General features: G+C 40.2%; 3 protein-coding genes across 4 annotated transcripts; 1 reads left to right on the top strand and 2 right to left on the bottom strand.

Annotated features, from left to right (window-relative positions):
- Positions 1-2,783: 2,783 nt before the first annotated feature.
- Positions 2,784-9,531, bottom strand: LOC137805335 (long-chain-fatty-acid--CoA ligase ACSBG2-like). Of its 2 annotated transcripts, XM_068605198.1 has the most exons (14): positions 9,467-9,531; positions 9,249-9,385; positions 8,485-8,789; positions 8,075-8,163; positions 7,656-7,776; positions 7,477-7,557; positions 7,107-7,256; positions 6,150-6,317; positions 5,884-6,065; positions 5,401-5,634; positions 4,357-4,574; positions 3,819-3,958; positions 3,499-3,742; positions 2,784-3,211 (listed from the first exon to the last, which is right to left on the bottom strand). In XM_068605198.1, exons 1-14 carry the CDS (start codon positions 9,529-9,531, stop codon positions 3,126-3,128), a joined length of 2,220 nt encoding a protein of 739 aa, XP_068461299.1. In that variant the 3' UTR covers positions 2,784-3,125. The 2 variants fall into 2 exon arrangements, with proteins under 2 accessions (XP_068461299.1, XP_068461300.1); XM_068605199.1 differs by lacking the exons at positions 9,249-9,385; positions 9,467-9,531 and having other exon boundaries at positions 7,477-7,550; positions 7,646-7,776; positions 8,485-8,664.
- A 2,145-nt stretch (positions 9,532-11,676) lies between these two features.
- hint2 (histidine triad nucleotide binding protein 2) lies at positions 11,677-13,750 on the bottom strand. Its single transcript, XM_068566358.1, has 5 exons — positions 13,521-13,750; positions 13,138-13,275; positions 12,908-13,012; positions 12,194-12,266; positions 11,677-12,090 (listed from the first exon to the last, which is right to left on the bottom strand). Exons 1-5 carry the CDS (start codon positions 13,605-13,607, stop codon positions 11,999-12,001), a joined length of 495 nt encoding a protein of 164 aa, XP_068422459.1. The 5' UTR covers positions 13,608-13,750; the 3' UTR covers positions 11,677-11,998.
- Positions 13,751-14,403: 653 nt separating this feature from the next.
- mrps30 (mitochondrial ribosomal protein S30) lies at positions 14,404-17,498 on the top strand. Its single transcript, XM_068605425.1, has 5 exons — positions 14,404-15,043; positions 15,655-15,800; positions 15,900-16,005; positions 16,789-16,965; positions 17,063-17,498. Exons 1-5 carry the CDS (start codon positions 14,440-14,442, stop codon positions 17,320-17,322), a joined length of 1,293 nt encoding a protein of 430 aa, XP_068461526.1. The 5' UTR covers positions 14,404-14,439; the 3' UTR covers positions 17,323-17,498.
- The last annotated feature ends 203 nt before the right edge of the window (positions 17,499-17,701 follow it).

Genomic DNA, 17,701 nt, shown 5'->3' on the forward strand with positions numbered 1-17,701 from the left:
TAACTTTAAGGAAATGTGTGTGTGTGTGTGTATATATATATATATATATACACACACACACACACATTTCCTTAAAGTGTATATATATATATATATATATATATATATATACACACACATATATATATATATATATATATATATATATATATATATATATATATATATATATATATATATATATATATATATATATATATATATCACGATGTTTCCCTCTGTAATGTTTGGGAGCGGAGCTAAAAAGTAACAACACATTTAATTACTCAAGCAAAAGAACCTTGTCATAAAACTGTTTTAGATTAAGATCTGTCAACCCAGCAGACTCTCAGTCTGACCTCTAGTTTACAATTTTGGTCAAAATGTCTCTGGACCAAAGTTCATACGACTTGCAAAACTACAGTGTGGCAATATGAGGTGTCTTGTAATATGCACATATTGATGGATTTCAGTGTCATTGATGACTTGGATTTGCACATTACCCAGAAAGCAAAGGTAACCTTTGACGAAAACTGGGTGTTGTTTAAGTCCTTTAAGGAGACAATACGTCCAGAATAATTCCAGATGTTTAGTCTCAGTATGTTAAAATTACTCAACCTATTGTGGAGTTTTTTTAAAGAAAGACTTTGTCTCTATTGATCAAAAAATTAAAAGTCAAGAGACCTGCTCACCTTAAGTATTTTCCTTCTTTCAGTCAAGTGTTTGTCTTAAACCCACAGACCATTCAGCCCAAAAGTTAATGAATTCAGTTCCTTCTGTCTCCACACAAAGATCACAAAGTGAGCATAGCAGTATATTTTTCTTAGCCTTGAAATTAAATTGTGGAGTTCATTTATTATTTCTTGCAATTCAATAACAATCAGCTAAAGCAAAAAAAAAGAAAAGCTGTAAAATGTAAATAATCAAAGATATTCAAAGTGCATCATCCTCATAGTCCTCATTGCAACCTATGACGACAACATTCAAGTCTTTTTCATATTCTGCAACATCAAAAAATATCTTAAAATTGAAACTTTTCCTACCTTTTTCTGAGACAGTTGTTGTCAAGTGCAGTACAGACCCAGATCAACCTTTGACCAACGCAGGTCTGTTGGCCTCTGAAGAAAGTATCAGCCAACAGAGAAGTTGCTTAATGCTTACCGACTTCTCCTGCACACACGCCTCAAGTCCAGAGCTTTAATGACTTTCGCAATCCTCAGAATAACTGAGTCGGCCAGTTAAAGATCCACCGAGCTTGACGAAAGGTTACTGCTCCTCGTGTTGGAGAAGACCTGGACACACAAATATCCTGCGACTAGAAACCCGCTTTGTTTATATTATTGATACTACAATTTTCAGTGGGTTGTAGTTTTGCTGGTGTGCGTGTGTTTTTTTGGGGGGAAGGTGATTTATATTTACATAATTGCATATCTTATCTACTCTTGAAGACAAGTCATTATCATTTATTATGCAACAAAACTTGTGCAATTCTTTTTTTCTACCTGATAGACACATCAAGAAAGAAGAGTCAGTTTGTTAGCACATTACTTAAAATGTCCAAAGATTAAAATGTGTTACGCGTCATTAAAAGGGCCCTTCTGTCTGATAGTCAATGTTAAAAAGTAAATATAGATTAGAGTTCAACCACTCCACACTGATCAGACACTAAATTATCACTCAATCATACCACACGGTGACACCACATCTGTCCAGACTCTGGCCTTCTGTGCCGTCTGATATAAATGAATAAAACATCTTTAGAGAATGAATGTAAACGTATAAATCAGTTTGTTTTGGACTTACAGTCCACAATTTCACTGCTTTTATTCACTCTCACTGCTCATGTCTACCTTGTTCCAGCAGCAGCCGGTCGCTGTCACCAGACGGACACAGTTGGATAAAAGGAGCTAAAAGGAGAGTTAATATTGGAATTAAATCAATCATTATACCATAAATACAACTAATGTTGCTATGTATCTACTTGTTGCGAACAAGTTTACCAAAACAACTTCAGAGGGTGATAAAATGTGCATTCATTATCAAAAAATAAATGATTACTGGTGTAACGGTCGACATGCATTATGTTTCCATTACGCTGGATAATCCCACAAACAGGTTTCACTGAAACTATGAGAAAAAAGAGTTAATTACGCATCTAATTCAGTTAAACTGACCATTTAACTAAATGTCCACTTTCTGTCTTTGTATTGTACTACTGGATGTAACTGTTTATAAGCCTTAAACAGCCTAATCTATCGGATTAATGTCTCTTATTCACTCTTATTCAACACATTCTTGTTTTAATGTTTGAAAACCTTAATGTTTACCGTTTAGTTATGTTGGTTTTCCTACCTTTAGTGGAAACGTATTGCATGAAGTACATGATTTCATCCACATGAGGGTACAAGTGATTATTCTATTCTCATAACATCAGCTCCATCCAGTCTTTAGAGGTGAAGTCTGCAGTTTTTCTAGAGGGGAATTATCTCAAAGCATGAGACAAAAAACTCGCAATTAATGGAGTAAAAACTTGAAATAGACATTTCTGCTTCAGAAATACAATACTGTAATGCTGATGACCAAGACGAGAGAGTTTCATTTTTCAGGCCACAGTGGATTCACAAAATTTTCTTTCAAAAATGTATGACTGACACATCCAGCGTTTCCCAGTGTGGCGGCATGCACTGACCTGTATGTCGACAATAAATGGCAAGATTTGGCTCTGATTAGGACATTTTATTTACAAATAGTACACAGCTCCTTTGAAACCACATGTGTACACATGACATCGATTTGTTGTTCCTTCCTTCATCATATTTTTCTTAGCGTTAAAGTTTTTTTTACAGGGAGTTTTTCGTGAATGTACACGAGGGTCCTGGGGCAGAGGATGTTGAATATGTAAATATTGCAAAGCCCTTTCAGGCAAATTTGTGATTTATGATTTATGATCTTGACTCGAAAAAGACAACAGAAACATATTAAAATATAGCACAAACATCTGTTCCATTAAACACATCATTTAAACCTTTTTTTTTTGCACTTTTAACATTCAGATGAAAGAGATTTAAACATTCCTCAAATGACGTCTGGACACCATACAACCATGACCCAGGTATCATCTCATCTCAATGCTGCACAGTCTACTGTCACTCGGTGGCCACAGCATACAATTCATTTATTTTCTCCTGGTTCATCTTCACAACAATGGGCCTCCTCAGTTTCATGGTAGGTCCTGCACAGACAGAACAAAGAACAAAGTAGGTTCAATAAATCTGAATCTCAAGCTTAAGTCTCTGCTGTCACTCAGCTTAAAAAAAAATTCTCAAGTGGGGAGATTAAATCGCTACCAATCACACTCCACTGGAATGCAGTCACAAGACTTTTATGATTATAGAAATACCTTGACTAACAGCTGATTCAAGTCGATTACAGCAGGCGTGAATACTTCCTGAACAATAGTGTTGTGTGCAGAATTTGCTCAAACTTTACTACCAAAAGAAGAAAGCAAAAATAACTCACCCAGTTCTCCTCCGTTGACAGAGAAGTCTCGTTCCAGTATCACCCACTTCTGGATCTTCTGTGCGTTGGACGTTGCTTTGGCGTTGACTCGCTCCATGCCTTCCTGTATGGCGTTGTAGATAGCTGGCTCCTTATTGGCTGTGATCTCTGACACCTTGGTGGCTGTGACGTTGTGCTGCTGGCAGAAGGTCAAGGCCTCAGGGCTCAGCTCGTCTGTTGGATCGCCGTTGTCATCCACCACGCACTGTGGAAATAGAGAAGGGTCATTATACTGTTTGCTTTAGTTATTCAGTAGCTGTGACTGTGTGCAAGAAGGTTACTTTGAGCGTGAGCAGCATGGAGAGGAACTTCAGCTTGTCTCCGATCAGAATGGCGTTGCTGATGATGGGCACCTCGGCCTTCACTGAGTCCTCGATGGGCACCGGAGGGATGTTCTCTCCACCTGCAGTGATGAGCAGCTCTGTGCAAGAAATACAGTTTAGTTTTACAAAGCGTTTGACAATGTTAAAATACTATAAAACACTGTGACCACAGTGATTTCTGACAACACTCTGTCTGTGATGTTTTCAGTTATCAAGATCCCACGCCCACTTCCTTTCACTACAATTGTATCTAAAAGTAATGTATTGAAAAAATAAAGTATATATCCTTATAGAAAAGCTATCAAGACTTGTATGTTCCATTTATTTTTATTGTGGAGTACTTGAAGTTCTAAGTACTTAAAAAGTACTCTGATCTAAAGTAAAAGTGTCAAGACAACAATATTGTATTCAGTATTGTTTAACGACTTTATGTACAGTTAGATAGTGTAGTCCTGTGGATCAATGAGTCAGGCCCCTCCAGGGGACGACATCTTACCCTTGATCCTTCCTGTGATGTACAGGAAGTCATTCTGGTCGTGTCTTCCCAGATCTCCAGAGTGCAGCCAGCCGTCCTGGTCGAGAGCCTCTTCTGTTAAATCCGGCATGTCCAGGTATCCCATGAAGACGTGCCGACCCCACATACATATCTCTCCACACCCGTCCTCATCTGGGTTCACCAGCTTCGTCTTGCAGCCTGGCATCTTTTTCCCACAGCTGCAAAGACAAAACAAGTCAGCAACGTGTTTATTTAGATCTGACCTGACAAAAGGTTGCGCTACAACTGCACCGCTACTTTGAATTTCAGTACAAAGAAATAAGATATCACAATGTCAGTACACTGTGAAAAAAAAATGTCATGCAAAACCCACAAACCTGGCTAATTTGTGATGAATTAAACCAGTGGTTCCCAATTGTATTGACATGTGACCTCTTAATAACAAACCCTCAAGAGAAGTTATATTAATATTAGTGTTGCATAGCCAGACATATACCTACAGTGTGTCAGCACTATAGAAAGGCCTGGCTCATCACATTATCATTCTGGTATAGAAATATATTTTTAAACATCTTTGGTGATGCACAGAATGCAATGAAGGGTCCCTTCCAAAATAAATAGTGCAGATAGATGAAGAGAAGGATACCGTCTGAGATACGCCACCAATGGCAAATTTATACCCGTCGTCTGAGTTGAACAATGATAAGAATAACAATGATAATAGTAACAATTATTATTATTTTAATTGTTTAGCACTGTTTAAGTACAAGTGTTTTCCAAAATAAGATAGAGAAGAAAAGAAAGAAGATAAAGAAGAACTGGTTCAAACTGGTTAAAATGGATTAAAACTGGTTCAAATGGGTTCAAATCTTCACCATACCCGTTAAGAATTGAGCAGCAACTTAACGCATAACTGTATGTGATACTACTCTTCTCCTTCTTGCAAGAATAAATCTCCTGATTATTCATGTCACACATCTCACATCCATATGGGCAACACATTTTAATCATAGTAGACATGTTCCACAATGCTTTGGTGCTGACCTTGTGAGGCGGTAATACGTGTCAGAGGAGATGGTGTGTGGGCAGGAGCATTCACTCATGCCGTAGAGCTCCAACAAAGGGATGTTCAGGCTCATGAAGTATTCCAGGCTGTCTTTGGTGATGGGGGCCGCGCCTGTGAAGCATAACTTGCAGCGGTCCAGGCCCAGCGACTCACGGACCTTCTTAAAGACCAGAGTATTAGCCAGCATGAAGCCCCAGGGCACCTGATTCTCCCTGGAAACAAACAAGATAAAGTCAGAATTACACCCATCGTTTGTTTGAAGCTAAGATTTGCTCAGATTTAAGTACTGGGCTCAAGATTAAAAGTTACCAAAGTGTCAATGTTGGTCTGTCTGCTTGGGCCAGAAAGAAAAAACTATTGGATGTATTGACATAAAAATCTTTCCCATCGGCCTCAGCTGTTCTGCTTCAGGCTAGTTGGCAAATGCTAGAACACTAGCATGATTTTAACAGCTGTCTCACCTGTTCATGACACTGTAGTTGTACCGCAGGCCTATGGACTTGGCCCAGCCCGCCACTCTTCTCTTCATTGGGGATGCCTTGGCACCAACAGCTTTCATTTTCTCTTGCATCTTCTCCCACACGCGAGGAACCCCCACGAAACACGTTGGACGAGCCTCTTTAAGTGTGTTTACTAAGGAGCCCTGGGAAAAAAGATTGGGGATTAGAGTAAAAATAGTAAACAATAAATAATAATTCTATGTTCATACAACAGTAGGCATCCTCACCTTGAGGGCGTCTGGTTCTGCAAAATAGATGGTGATAGCACAAAAAATACACAACCACATGTCCACTAGTTGCGCCGCCGCGTGGCTGAGCGGCAGGTAACTGACCATCACCTCCTCAGCATACTTTAAGTCGACCATGGAAGCTGCCCTGTGGACTGTCCATGTCAGCTGCAAATGAGAGAGGAGTCAGAATCAAAGTATTTAACTCAAATATTTTTCTTTGACGCTGCCCCAAATATGCCATGGGACATTTTTGGGATCAATACATTTAATGAATTATATTACATTTGAAAAAACACTCCAAAAATCCTCTTGAGGGAGGCATGAAACAGTGAGTTTTATCTGTCTGATAATATTTGATGTGTTGGCATAAAATACATGTTGGAGCTATTTTTGGGGTTCCCCAGGGCTCGATGTTGGGTCCTCTTCTTCTTTTTGTTTCCATAAACAAACACTTTATCTCATGCAGTTAAAATGCTATTGGATCTCCCAAAATTCTGGTATGTCCAATAAAATGATTGTTTTCAAAAAAAAAAAGAAAGAATAAAAACTTTTTTTAGCTCCGTTTATGTTTTTGTTGATTATACACATACTATTAATTTACAAATGTATTTATCTTCTTCGAGTCTTTTATGTTCCTTCTGCAATACAACTAGTTGGCTTGCTGTTTTCTACCTTATTACCATAATTACTATTGTTTTAAATAATATTCTTTCAATTTATTCTACTTTAATAGTGAATAAATGCGAGACATTGTCTGGTTCCAGCTTCTCAAGAGAGATTATTTGCTATTTTTGTGTCATATATTATTGTTAACTAAACATAGGTTTAAAAATGAAATAAATTGATAAAAAAAAAAGAAATTGGCGATTCAGCCAGAAAAAGGAACGATATATATATATTGTTAAAGTATAATAAAAGCTGGGGAAAACCAAGTACGTTGTCGTGATAACTCACATTGTCATGGCTCAACATGACTCCTTTCGGGTTTCCGGTGGTTCCAGAGGTAAAGATGAGAGTACAGCACTCGTTGGCTCGAAGACTGTCAATCACAGCATTTAGCTGCTCGTCGGGCACATCCTCCCCCAGCTTCATGAACTCTGCCCACTACACAAATAAAGACATTGTTGAACAAAGTGCATCTATGTCCAGAGTGTAATACATTCAAGGTCAGTAACATTGAATTAATTATATTTTTTATACAAGTAAGAAATATAATACTGTTGTATTGAAAATCAGAGTTGAAACTTTAGGCATAATTCAGATCAGATTTTCTACAACCATGTGACTCATCTGCTTCAACAATATGTTTGCTGAGTGAACGTACTGTATATAGAAATGGTGCTTTCTGCTGCAGCTCGCCTTTATACTGGACAATGGCTTTCAGATGAGGTAGATGATCTTTAACCTGTTGGGGAAATACAAATTAAACGAAAGGCATCTGAGGACAAACTTGTTTTCTAACTTTGCCAATAATTAATACAGCAGTCTTATACAGCTCCTGACCTGCAGGATTTTCTCGAGCTGTTTCTGGTTCTCCACTACCAGGATGTTGGCCTCACTGTTGGCAGCCACATGCTGACAAGCTTCAGGAGAGTTTGTGGTGTAAATGCCAGTAGCCAGACCCCTAAAGGAACAATTCATGTATAAGAGAGTAAAAAGCTTTGCAGAATGCACACATTTCTTTCACGAGTTACTGTGGATTTTGCTCTTTTGACTACAATTTGTCTTACAAATAATTGCTTTTGAAAGACTCAGGAGCAATAACTAAAGTTAATGTTGATTTATCTATTCATTAGTTTTGTAAATGAGTTAAAGACACGAGACATGATGCACAAAATATGCCACATAATTTGAATTATACAAAAATGTGATCATCAAATAAGAAAGTTTCTTACAGAACTTAAAGCGGTATGTGATCTTACCCTGCAAAGATGCAGCCGATGTCTGCGATGAACCATTCGGGAGAGTTAAATCCCAGAATCCCCACACCGTGGTAACGCTCCAGCCCCAACTAAAAAGCACATAAGGTGTTGTTGTTTTCTTATTTTTTTAAAGAGAGTATCTTTATTGATACAGCAGCACAATGCCTCCATTAATCTTGACGTAGATTTCGTCAGCCACTCCACTTCACAGGACACAAACATGTCAATGAAACAGGAGATTTAACACAAGCTGTGAGATTTACACACTCAGGTGTAGATTTTCAGCAGCATAATCTCACAAGTAAGAGAATTAAATGTCTATTATTCCTACTTTTGACCCAAAACGGATGGAAAGATTCTTAATTAGCATTATTGTTTGAGAGTAAAACAATATAAATTTGCAAACAGACCTTGAGGAAACTCTTAGCTGCTGCCCGGCACTGCTCATAGTATTGCCTCCATGACAGGGTCACCCACTGGCCCTCTTCTTTGGAAGCCAAAGCCGGATGATTCCCGCACGTTCGCACCGTCTGCAGAAACATCTGATGGACGGTCATGGGAGTCTCCGAGGCCGGACCGGAGTCCTCCATCCTCAGCCTGACTGCCTTGTGTCTGCTGGTGCTCCATAGCTCGTCCGCTGGGGCCAGAAGTGCCGGTCCGTTCGTCCTCAACAAGGGAACTGGCTTTGGCTCAACAGGGGCAGTCCTAGTGAGAGCTTCAAGTAACACAAACACAATAATGCTGCATTTGTTTGTGTAGCTAAAAGTCCTTCCTGTTATTCAAATATTTTTCCTAATTGTACTTTATTTCATTTTATTTTCCATTCTTATTTGTCAAGAACCACAACTTTAGTCACTCTGACTCCAGCGTAAAGATATAAAGAGTGTGCTGTGTTGTGTTGGATGTCCTTTGAGGAGCTCTCGACATTATCGTTTTGCTTTGTGTACTTGACAAACATGCAGAATTTTTAAACACTTCATAAGTATCTTCCAAACCCTTCACGCAGCTTAACTACAGTAGTAGCATTTGACCTTTATAGAGACATAAAGTACATTCATGGCCTTTTGTTCACAGGTTGTGTCTGTTTCAAGATGTTTGTGTTAAGCTGAAGAGTATTGGCGGCCACTCGGATATTTGAATAGTTTTTGAGGTGTACACTATAAAAGACTCTTACCTCGTGAAAGTCCTTCAGTGGCTTCCTCCAGCTCAGATGTTGCACAGAGCTCAGCTGTGGAGGCTTCTCCATTGAGGATGAGAGGGGAGTGAGGCTTAAGGTTTGAGGAGTCTGACGGTGCCTTTTGGGGAGAGATGCTGTGGATAAACATAATTGTTAGTTACATCAAATCTACATCACAATAAAAATATGTTTTCCACATGTAGCCTTTTGCATACCTCTCAGCTGTACCATCCATGACAGCAACACCACTGCTCTTAACCGAAGCTTCTTGAACACTCATCTCGTATTTGCTGGAATAACAGAGAAAACTAAATTAAATGGGAATAAAGAACATTTAGCATTGAAACACTTTCAATATTCTACAAGCAGATAAAGATTGCAGTTTTGAAACAGCACTGCCCTGGTCATTTATACAAGACAAACATTGCATCAGTTCAGAGCCAATGACCGCCATAGGTAAATATTGAAATTCTGAGTATTGTACGAGAAAGCATTGAAGGACATCCGCATGCTTTCATACTATTTTACCCAAATAGAAATCACACATTGAAGCACAATACACTGCACCTCAGTCATCTCCAGGTAATTTGATTCAACAAAGTAAAGAACTAATATTCCAACTAAAGTTTTTTACAAGATTCCAGACATTGAAATATGTGTGTAACTGACTCAACTGCTTTGTTTTATGGTTTCCATAAAGTAAAAGTACAAACATTTTAAAAGCTTAAAGTAAAAGTACTAAAGTAACCTGTGCAGGGTGAACTCTGCCTTCGCCCAATGTCAGCCGTCTCCAGCGCCCCAAACCCTTAATAGGATCAGCAGTTTGGATAATGGAATTGAATGTATATAGAAATCATTGTGTTAAAGAGTTGGATCATCTCATGAAAAAAGTCATATAAAAGTCCTGAGAGATAACTGAAAGCCCAGAGAAATTACAGATGTTTAATCTGAGTATGTAAGAATCCCTCAACTCATTGTGGAGTTTTTTTTAAAGTAAGACTTGTTGAACAAACAATTAAAAGTCAAGCTAGCTGCTCACGTCAAGTATTTCCTGCAATTCAATGACAATCAGCAAAAGGAGAAAAGGAGCTGCAACATGTCAGAAAAGCTATTCAAAGTGCATCACCCTTATACGAGACATACCGTCCCAATTGCAACAAAATTCACATCAAAAAACATCTCAAAATCAAAACGTTTCCTACCTTCTCCTGGGACAGACCTGATTGTCAGTTTTTTGTCAGGTGCAGGACTGACCCGGATCGACATGTGCACGCCGCAGGCGCTCAACAGTTGCTCCCTGAAAGTCTCAGCACACAGAAAACTTGCTTTACTGCATACCAACTTCTCCTGCACCCACACCTCACGTCCAAAGCTTCAAAGAATTTCGCAATCCTCTGAATAACTGAGTCGACCAGTTGAAGAGCAAAAAGCTTGACAAAAGGTTACTGCTCCTGGAGCTGAAGAAGACCTGGACACACAAACATCCTGTTACTGGTAGAAACCTGCTTTATTTACATTACTGATACTAGCAGACAACTACTTGTGGGTTTGTGTGTGTGCTTTAGGGGGGTATTTAGACTTATATCATCTCTAATCTAGTCATGAAGACACGTCATTATCATACATGTATGACCAGACCTGTCAAGGGTAATGATAAAACTAGAACTGTTAACTATAAACTTAAAGTTATTTAAGGTTCGTTAGGAGAAATGAGACTTTGAACCATAAAAAGTTATTCAACAAAACTTGTGTAACTAACGTTTTCTACCTGATAGACACATCAAGAAAGAAAAGTCAATGATTTCTACTTCAAATTTCCAAAGATCTTGTTACGTGTCATTAACAGAGCCCTTCTGTCTGATAGTCTGGGTTAAAAAGTAAATACATACGAGAGTTCAACTACCTCACATACACCTTGAAAGACACTGATGTTACTAATCATACCACCCAGTGACGCCACATCTGTCCAGACTCTGACCCTCACTGCTAATATGTGGGCACATGCAATCTGTGGAGGTTAGTTGAGAGGTTACTGACACAATTGTTTGAATTCTTCCGTATTTGAACTCTGATTTCTCAGCTGCAAAGTTAAATCAAATAGTTTGATATAAATTACTGACTAAAACCTGACCAATTAAAGCTTGAATTAATCAGTTACACCACATAGACATTGCTATCATGACTCAGACAGACCTATGTAGATATGCATGTACCTATACGTATAATACATGGATAGGATTAAACTCAACATTCCAGCATAATCCTGGGTGGAAGATAAAAGGACCGCCCTCCCCCTCCGGTACAATTTGCAGGCAGAGTAATTCAAACATCCAGTTTATATGAGAGGAATACAGAGTTGGCCATAATTAAATGAACTACAACAAGTAATGGATCTTTAAGTTGTTTATTACAATTGGATGCTCCTGAAATAAGTTTATTAGTTTATATTTCATTATAGACATTTCAGTTTGATGGTTGTCGCATACTTTTATTGCAGATATGAGACGTCAGATTAAAGAACTGAGTTGAGTTTTCATCTTTCCATATTAGAAACACCATCTTTATTTGCAGCCGCATCCCGGATACATTTTTACCTTTCATCTTTGCATTTGTCAAAATCAACATCTTAGCATGTCATGTTTTTGCCTGGTGAAGTTAGTTGTTGTACAGAATGATGGAACGAGGATGCGCTCACAGGAATTAAACACTTGAAAATAGCTTGAAAAGACCAGAGACCCATGAAACCCTTATCCTGGTGGCCACGCCATCTGTCTGCCTCCCAGGACGTGGATGTGAAGATGGTACACTGACTGAGCACCGTGCTTTCCGTCGTTGATCACTGCAGAGCACAGAAAGAGACCCAGAATTAAATGTGCATTTATAGAAACATGCCTGTATTTCTACATACTGTGTACAACTATAAACCCATTTCTGTAACGTACCCACTCTGTATCCTTCATCGAGAGATTCTTGCTTTGCCACTGTTTTGGCAACAACCAATAAATGTCCCAAGAGCTGAAAGTTGAAAGAAACAAGAGCTGAAGACGGGATTTTCAATGCACATATCCATGTCGGTCAATGATAGTTGGTTTAAAAAGATGAACAATTTGAGTGTGACTGGTCAGGGTGAACATTCTGTGTCAAATCTTTTTTTTTTTTTTTTAGGCATGATGAATTTGATTTTAATTAAATTGATTTTAATAAAATTGTGTTGCTAAACTTTATTACAATATTTTTGACATTGGCCATAATTTCACTTGTTTGAATAAGATGTGAGTTAAACATAAAAAAAAAGTACTGCATCACTAAATGGCCTAAAGTATTTTTATAAACCTGTCGCACCCGTTTGTCTACTTGTGGTTCTGGGCTGTATTCTAAATACTTTGGGGCAAGGCCCCTTAGTTTGAATTAAGGGAAGCTTAATGCAATATATAAGAATAGTGTAGCTGACAGTGTGCTTAATAGGGGAATCTATGAACTCTGAAATAAAGTAAGTAAGTTCCTACTTTGCAGAGATGCTTTTCATGAGTTTGGTGCAAGAATTTGTGCAGAGCGCAGATGAGGATGTTTAGCAGCAGATGGATGGAAAGATATCTCATCACCTCACAACCCTGGAGAGGATCAGCGAGTATGAGAACATGGATGTTGAGATTTACCTCTGCATCATCATCTCTGGCCTCACTTATTCTGGGAATAGGGACCCTTGGAATAACCAGGAAGTGAACAGGTGCCTGTGGGCTGATATCCCTGAATGCCAAACACTGATAAAACACACAAAAACAAAGTATATGAACTTTCTCTCAACAATCATAAGCTGAATGATCTCTGGCCTCAAAGTGTAACAGGATCAATGAGACGTCACGTGTTCAGGCGGCTGACTGTTTACCTTCTCATCCTCATAAATGATGTCTGCAGAGATGCTTTTGTCAATCACTTTGGAGAAGATGGTTGGAGCTGGGGAGCCATACTTCCTGCTGGCCTCCTCTGCCAACCTCACCTCGTCACCTTTGGTGCACAGCGGTCTCTGCGGGTGCGACACACACACACACACACACACACCACACAAAGAGGCAAACATAAAAGCTTTGAGCTGGAAAAACTGCTTTCTTTTGCACCCAAACAACGTGTGAACCAAACCCCTCGGTGGGTGTGCTTCACGTGCTCCCACAGCCACCCCCGGGGCTAGTGGGGCAGGTGGTGCCAACATGCTCCGCTGCCGTTGAGGAAAATAAAACGTTTACGAGAAAGGGACGGTACATGTTAAGATACCTCGGCTCGACAAACACACTGCAACCGCTTGAGGTGAGCCGCTCTGGTCCCGATTAACTGCGTCCGCAAAATCTGCCGAAAATACATAACTAGCGAACCAGCTAATGTAATATTTCAGACGTAAATATTGCAGGGTTAACTAGTTTTTCGACACAATACTGTAGTCCAAAAAGGCAGCTTTTAAAGCTCGGTATTTTACGCCGATGTTGCCTTCACGTACTCCCTTGTAATGTTTACTTTTTCTTCTTCTTTGAGGTTTATTGGCGGTTGGCAAACAAGGAATTGGTGCATTACCGCCACCAGCTGGCATGGAGTGGAGATCAGGACGTCTAGCGCTTACATTATTTAAAATTCAATTAAATAATTATTCAGTAAATACATGAATACAAATTCAACGAAACAAACAATACAACAAATATTAAAAAGAAAGTTTCTTCTTCTTCTTCTTCTTCTTCTTCAGGTTTTAACAGTAGCTTTAAGGGGGAGAAAAGTCTGGAGGTGTCAGCAAGAAATAAAACTGTGGCTTGTCATCATCAATAGTTTCTTGGAAATGCCTGGGCCTGGTGAATACATCACCTGAAAATCACCTGTCATTTTACAAGTTGTGATAGACTGACATTTGACATGTAAGTGGAAGGAGTCTACTTTAAAGAATTGTTGCTGATTTTCTGTAAGAGACACTGAGACTGCACATTGGACAACATCATTCAAATCATGAAGAAGAAAAACATGTCTTTCCAAAAGAAAATATGCTCTACGATGCATGTGTGTGGCGCTCGTGCAATCTCTTGCCACTGGTTTGGGGATAAGCCACTGATACACATGTGTTGCTGTACCAGGCCTTTCCGTCCAGCAGGGGGCGATCACGTGGGAGACTCAGAGCTCAACGGAAGAACAAATTCGAAGTCACCCAAGAAACATGGCGGCCCGCACACGGCTGTCCTTGCTGTTCCCTAAAAAACTGCCTCCGCTTAGAAACCAAAGGCTCGCCCACACGGAGGCTGCGGCGAAGAAACCCGCGTATCCCCCCGTCGTTCCCTCCCTCACGGCCAAAAGCAAGTCTGCCCGTTCGCGGCAGGTCGAGGAGCAGGTGAAGAAGATATGCGACTCTCCCGTGGAGGGGAAGCTGTCCCTCATCACTCGCATCCATCGGAGGAAATTCGTGGTTTACCCTCAGACCTTCGCACGGAACGCAGACAGGTGGTACCAGCACTTCACCAAGACCGCATACATCCCGGGCCTGCCGGAGAAGTTCACCCCGGAGAGGAAGACCGAGGCGGGGGAGAGCGCTCCGCCGGCCGCAGATCAAACCACGGTCCTGGGGGATGACCGCGATGCGTTCGCGGACATCCGCTCCTTGGTCTCTCGAGTGATTTTACAGGAGCACTGGCACACGACGAAACGCAAACCTTTCCTGTACAGAGAGCAGGAGCAGATGGTCGGACCTTTTCTGAGAAGCCTGGTAACCGGACTCAACCACAGTTTGGCCAAATACAACCCGCTGTTCCGCCTCTCCAGTCTGGGTATGAATCACTGATCTGAGACCAGTCAAGCTGTGTAGCATGAAGCTGCATGTCCTCCAACTTTGGCACAATGTAACCATGAAGTCAAGGTCTTTGTGCCTCTTTAAATCTACATTTGTAATAACATTGTACATGTGGTAGGTTAGTTTATTATATGGACAAGTAAATACGTGTTTTCCTTATTTTTACTGATCAAACAGAGCAGGTTATTGATAGTTTTGGTTCAACACATCTGCAATAATAATGTGACTTGATTGCAATTAGTTTGGAGAACACATTAACCCACAGTGTCTTTCAATAAAAAAGGTACATGACCTTGCTGATCAAATACTAAGTTAAGTCATTTGTCACGTTAACATTTAAAACATTTGCTGCTGCACCAAATGTATGATTTAAACAAAGAAATGACTAAAAAAATCGTTGGCAACAATACAACTCTGACCAAACAGTCAGTGTTTTTAATACTCAAACAACTCTCCCAAAAGTTAATTATCAAGATTCCTAAACCAAAGTCCATTATATCTAGTTTTAGATCACAATAGCAGTATTACTGTGCATTCATTCAATGACTACTTGACTTCTGCAAGTTATATTTTGTGTTTCTCCATCAGATATTGCGCCTAAGGTCAACTTTTATTGGAGGAGAGGACAAAGAATCATCCCAAAGGGGCACCAACGTGGCCGGCAAGAGCCAATCAGGTTCCAGATCGATGACCAGCCGCAATGTCAGATCAGGATAACTCAACAACTGCAACAGGTGGATGTCATTCACTGACTGACTGACTAATTAACAGTTGTCGTTTAATATCAAACATTCATTCGATTGTTCACTTTTTGTTGTTTTAATTTCTCTTAGTTTGCCCCGCTGGAGGCTTCTTATGCAGCCGAAGTTCCAGAGGTCACGTATGCTCCCAACCTGATGCCTATGTTCAGAAGGCAGTATGACAACCACATCTTCACAGGTAACACAATATAATAATAACATGGGTCTTACTTCATACTGACTTTGGGGGTTTTGAAGTAGCCAAAACAACATACATTGTGCATGTTGAAGTCTGGCTGCATTTAAGATGTTTCAGTTACGTCTCGCTGCCACCAGATGCCGCCAACATGCAGCTGTTCAGTCGCGTCTAATCTGCTGTAATTTTCTGTGATTCTTTGAGACTGTTGTTTTTTGTTGTTTTTGGGGAAACCATGGCACAAAACAAACATTGGTTTGGTGTTTTGCTCTGACCATTTATACTGATCTAATAAATTGTAATAACAATAAGTAGCCTGGGTCTTTCAGGTGTATACCAAGTTAAGTGCTATCCTGTTTCCATTGATCATTAACCCATTTCTTTGTATGCAGCAGCAGTAATAAATCATTTATTGAGCTACAACTAACATTCATTTTCATTATCAAAAAAACTTTCTGCTGTGTGCTTGGTTAATCAGTTTATTATTTAGTCAATAAAAACAGCATAAAAGAATGTGCATCATGTTTCAAATTTTTAGCTTTAGTTTGATTCTCTTTTAATCAAAACAGTGTTGGATCTCTGGCTTTTCTGGTAAACATAGTCCATCTACGTTGTTTACAGATTTCCTGATTTAGTATCAATCAGAGATTGAGCAATATTTTTTAAACAATGGTCATGTTAAACTGGGGAAAAGATTTGAAGCATGTTGTTTTATTTTTCCTGAATCCCTCCTCTCTCAGCTGTTCTCGCTTTACATCAGCCCTGTCCTCCTGGTCTCACCTACAGGTGCCAAGCTCCCAGACCCGGCATGCTACGGTCACACTCAGTTCCACCTGGTGCCCGACAGGTACCACAGAGACCGGATGGCTCGGCAGCAGCTGTCTGATCAGGTGGAGGTCTTCCTCAGGGCCAATGCACTCGCCAGCTTGTTCGCCTGGACAGGAGCTCAGGCCATGTACCAGGGTGAGTTATCAACACAGGAAGGAGACGCACACAGCTTCTCATACCATTTAAATAAAGTGGACAGCTGGTGGGCTCACGTCCCTCTCCCCTTCTGTAGGTTTCTGGAACCACGAGGACGTCACCAGGCCTTTCGTGTCGCAGGCTGTGATCACAGACGGACATTTCTTCTCCTTCTTCTGCTACCAGCTCAACACAGTGGCCCTCTCTGTGGAGACGGACGCCAACAACCCCAGGAAGAACCTGCTGTGGGGCACCGAGAGCCTGCGACTGTACGAGAGCGTGCAAGACGGAGAGGTGGTCGGTCTGAACGATGACGTCATCAAGCTCCTGGTTCAGTTCCTCATGAACCAGCCGTAGGAGCTTTCAAAGAACCCAACGTGGCGGACTTGAGGAAGTTTGTCAGATTGTAAAAAATGTAATGTTCAAAACAGCAGAAACGTAAATGTCAAGCAGGCTCATGAAAACTGAAGAATTAGTATTACAATGTGCAGACTGTAGCCTATTTATGCGCAAATAAAATCACGATTTTCAAATTGAGTGTCTAACATTAATATGACATCTGTGCACTCTTACTCACACTTTCCTTCAAACGAGTACTTCACTGACTTAGCATTGCACTCCTGTAACATTGGACTTGAGAAAAAAGGATCCAAGTTGGTGCAGCAGAACCAGAGATGTCTTTCTATTCCACGTGTTCTTCCTCCTCGTCCATCTGGAGCCATCAAAGGGTTTTTAC

The sequence above is a fragment of the Clinocottus analis genome, unplaced genomic scaffold, assembly GCF_023055335.1.
Source record: "Clinocottus analis isolate CAN_PGR_092001 unplaced genomic scaffold, fCliAna1.0.p SCAF_7, whole genome shotgun sequence".
In the NCBI taxonomy this organism is placed as follows: domain Eukaryota; kingdom Metazoa; phylum Chordata; class Actinopteri; order Perciformes; family Cottidae; genus Clinocottus; species Clinocottus analis.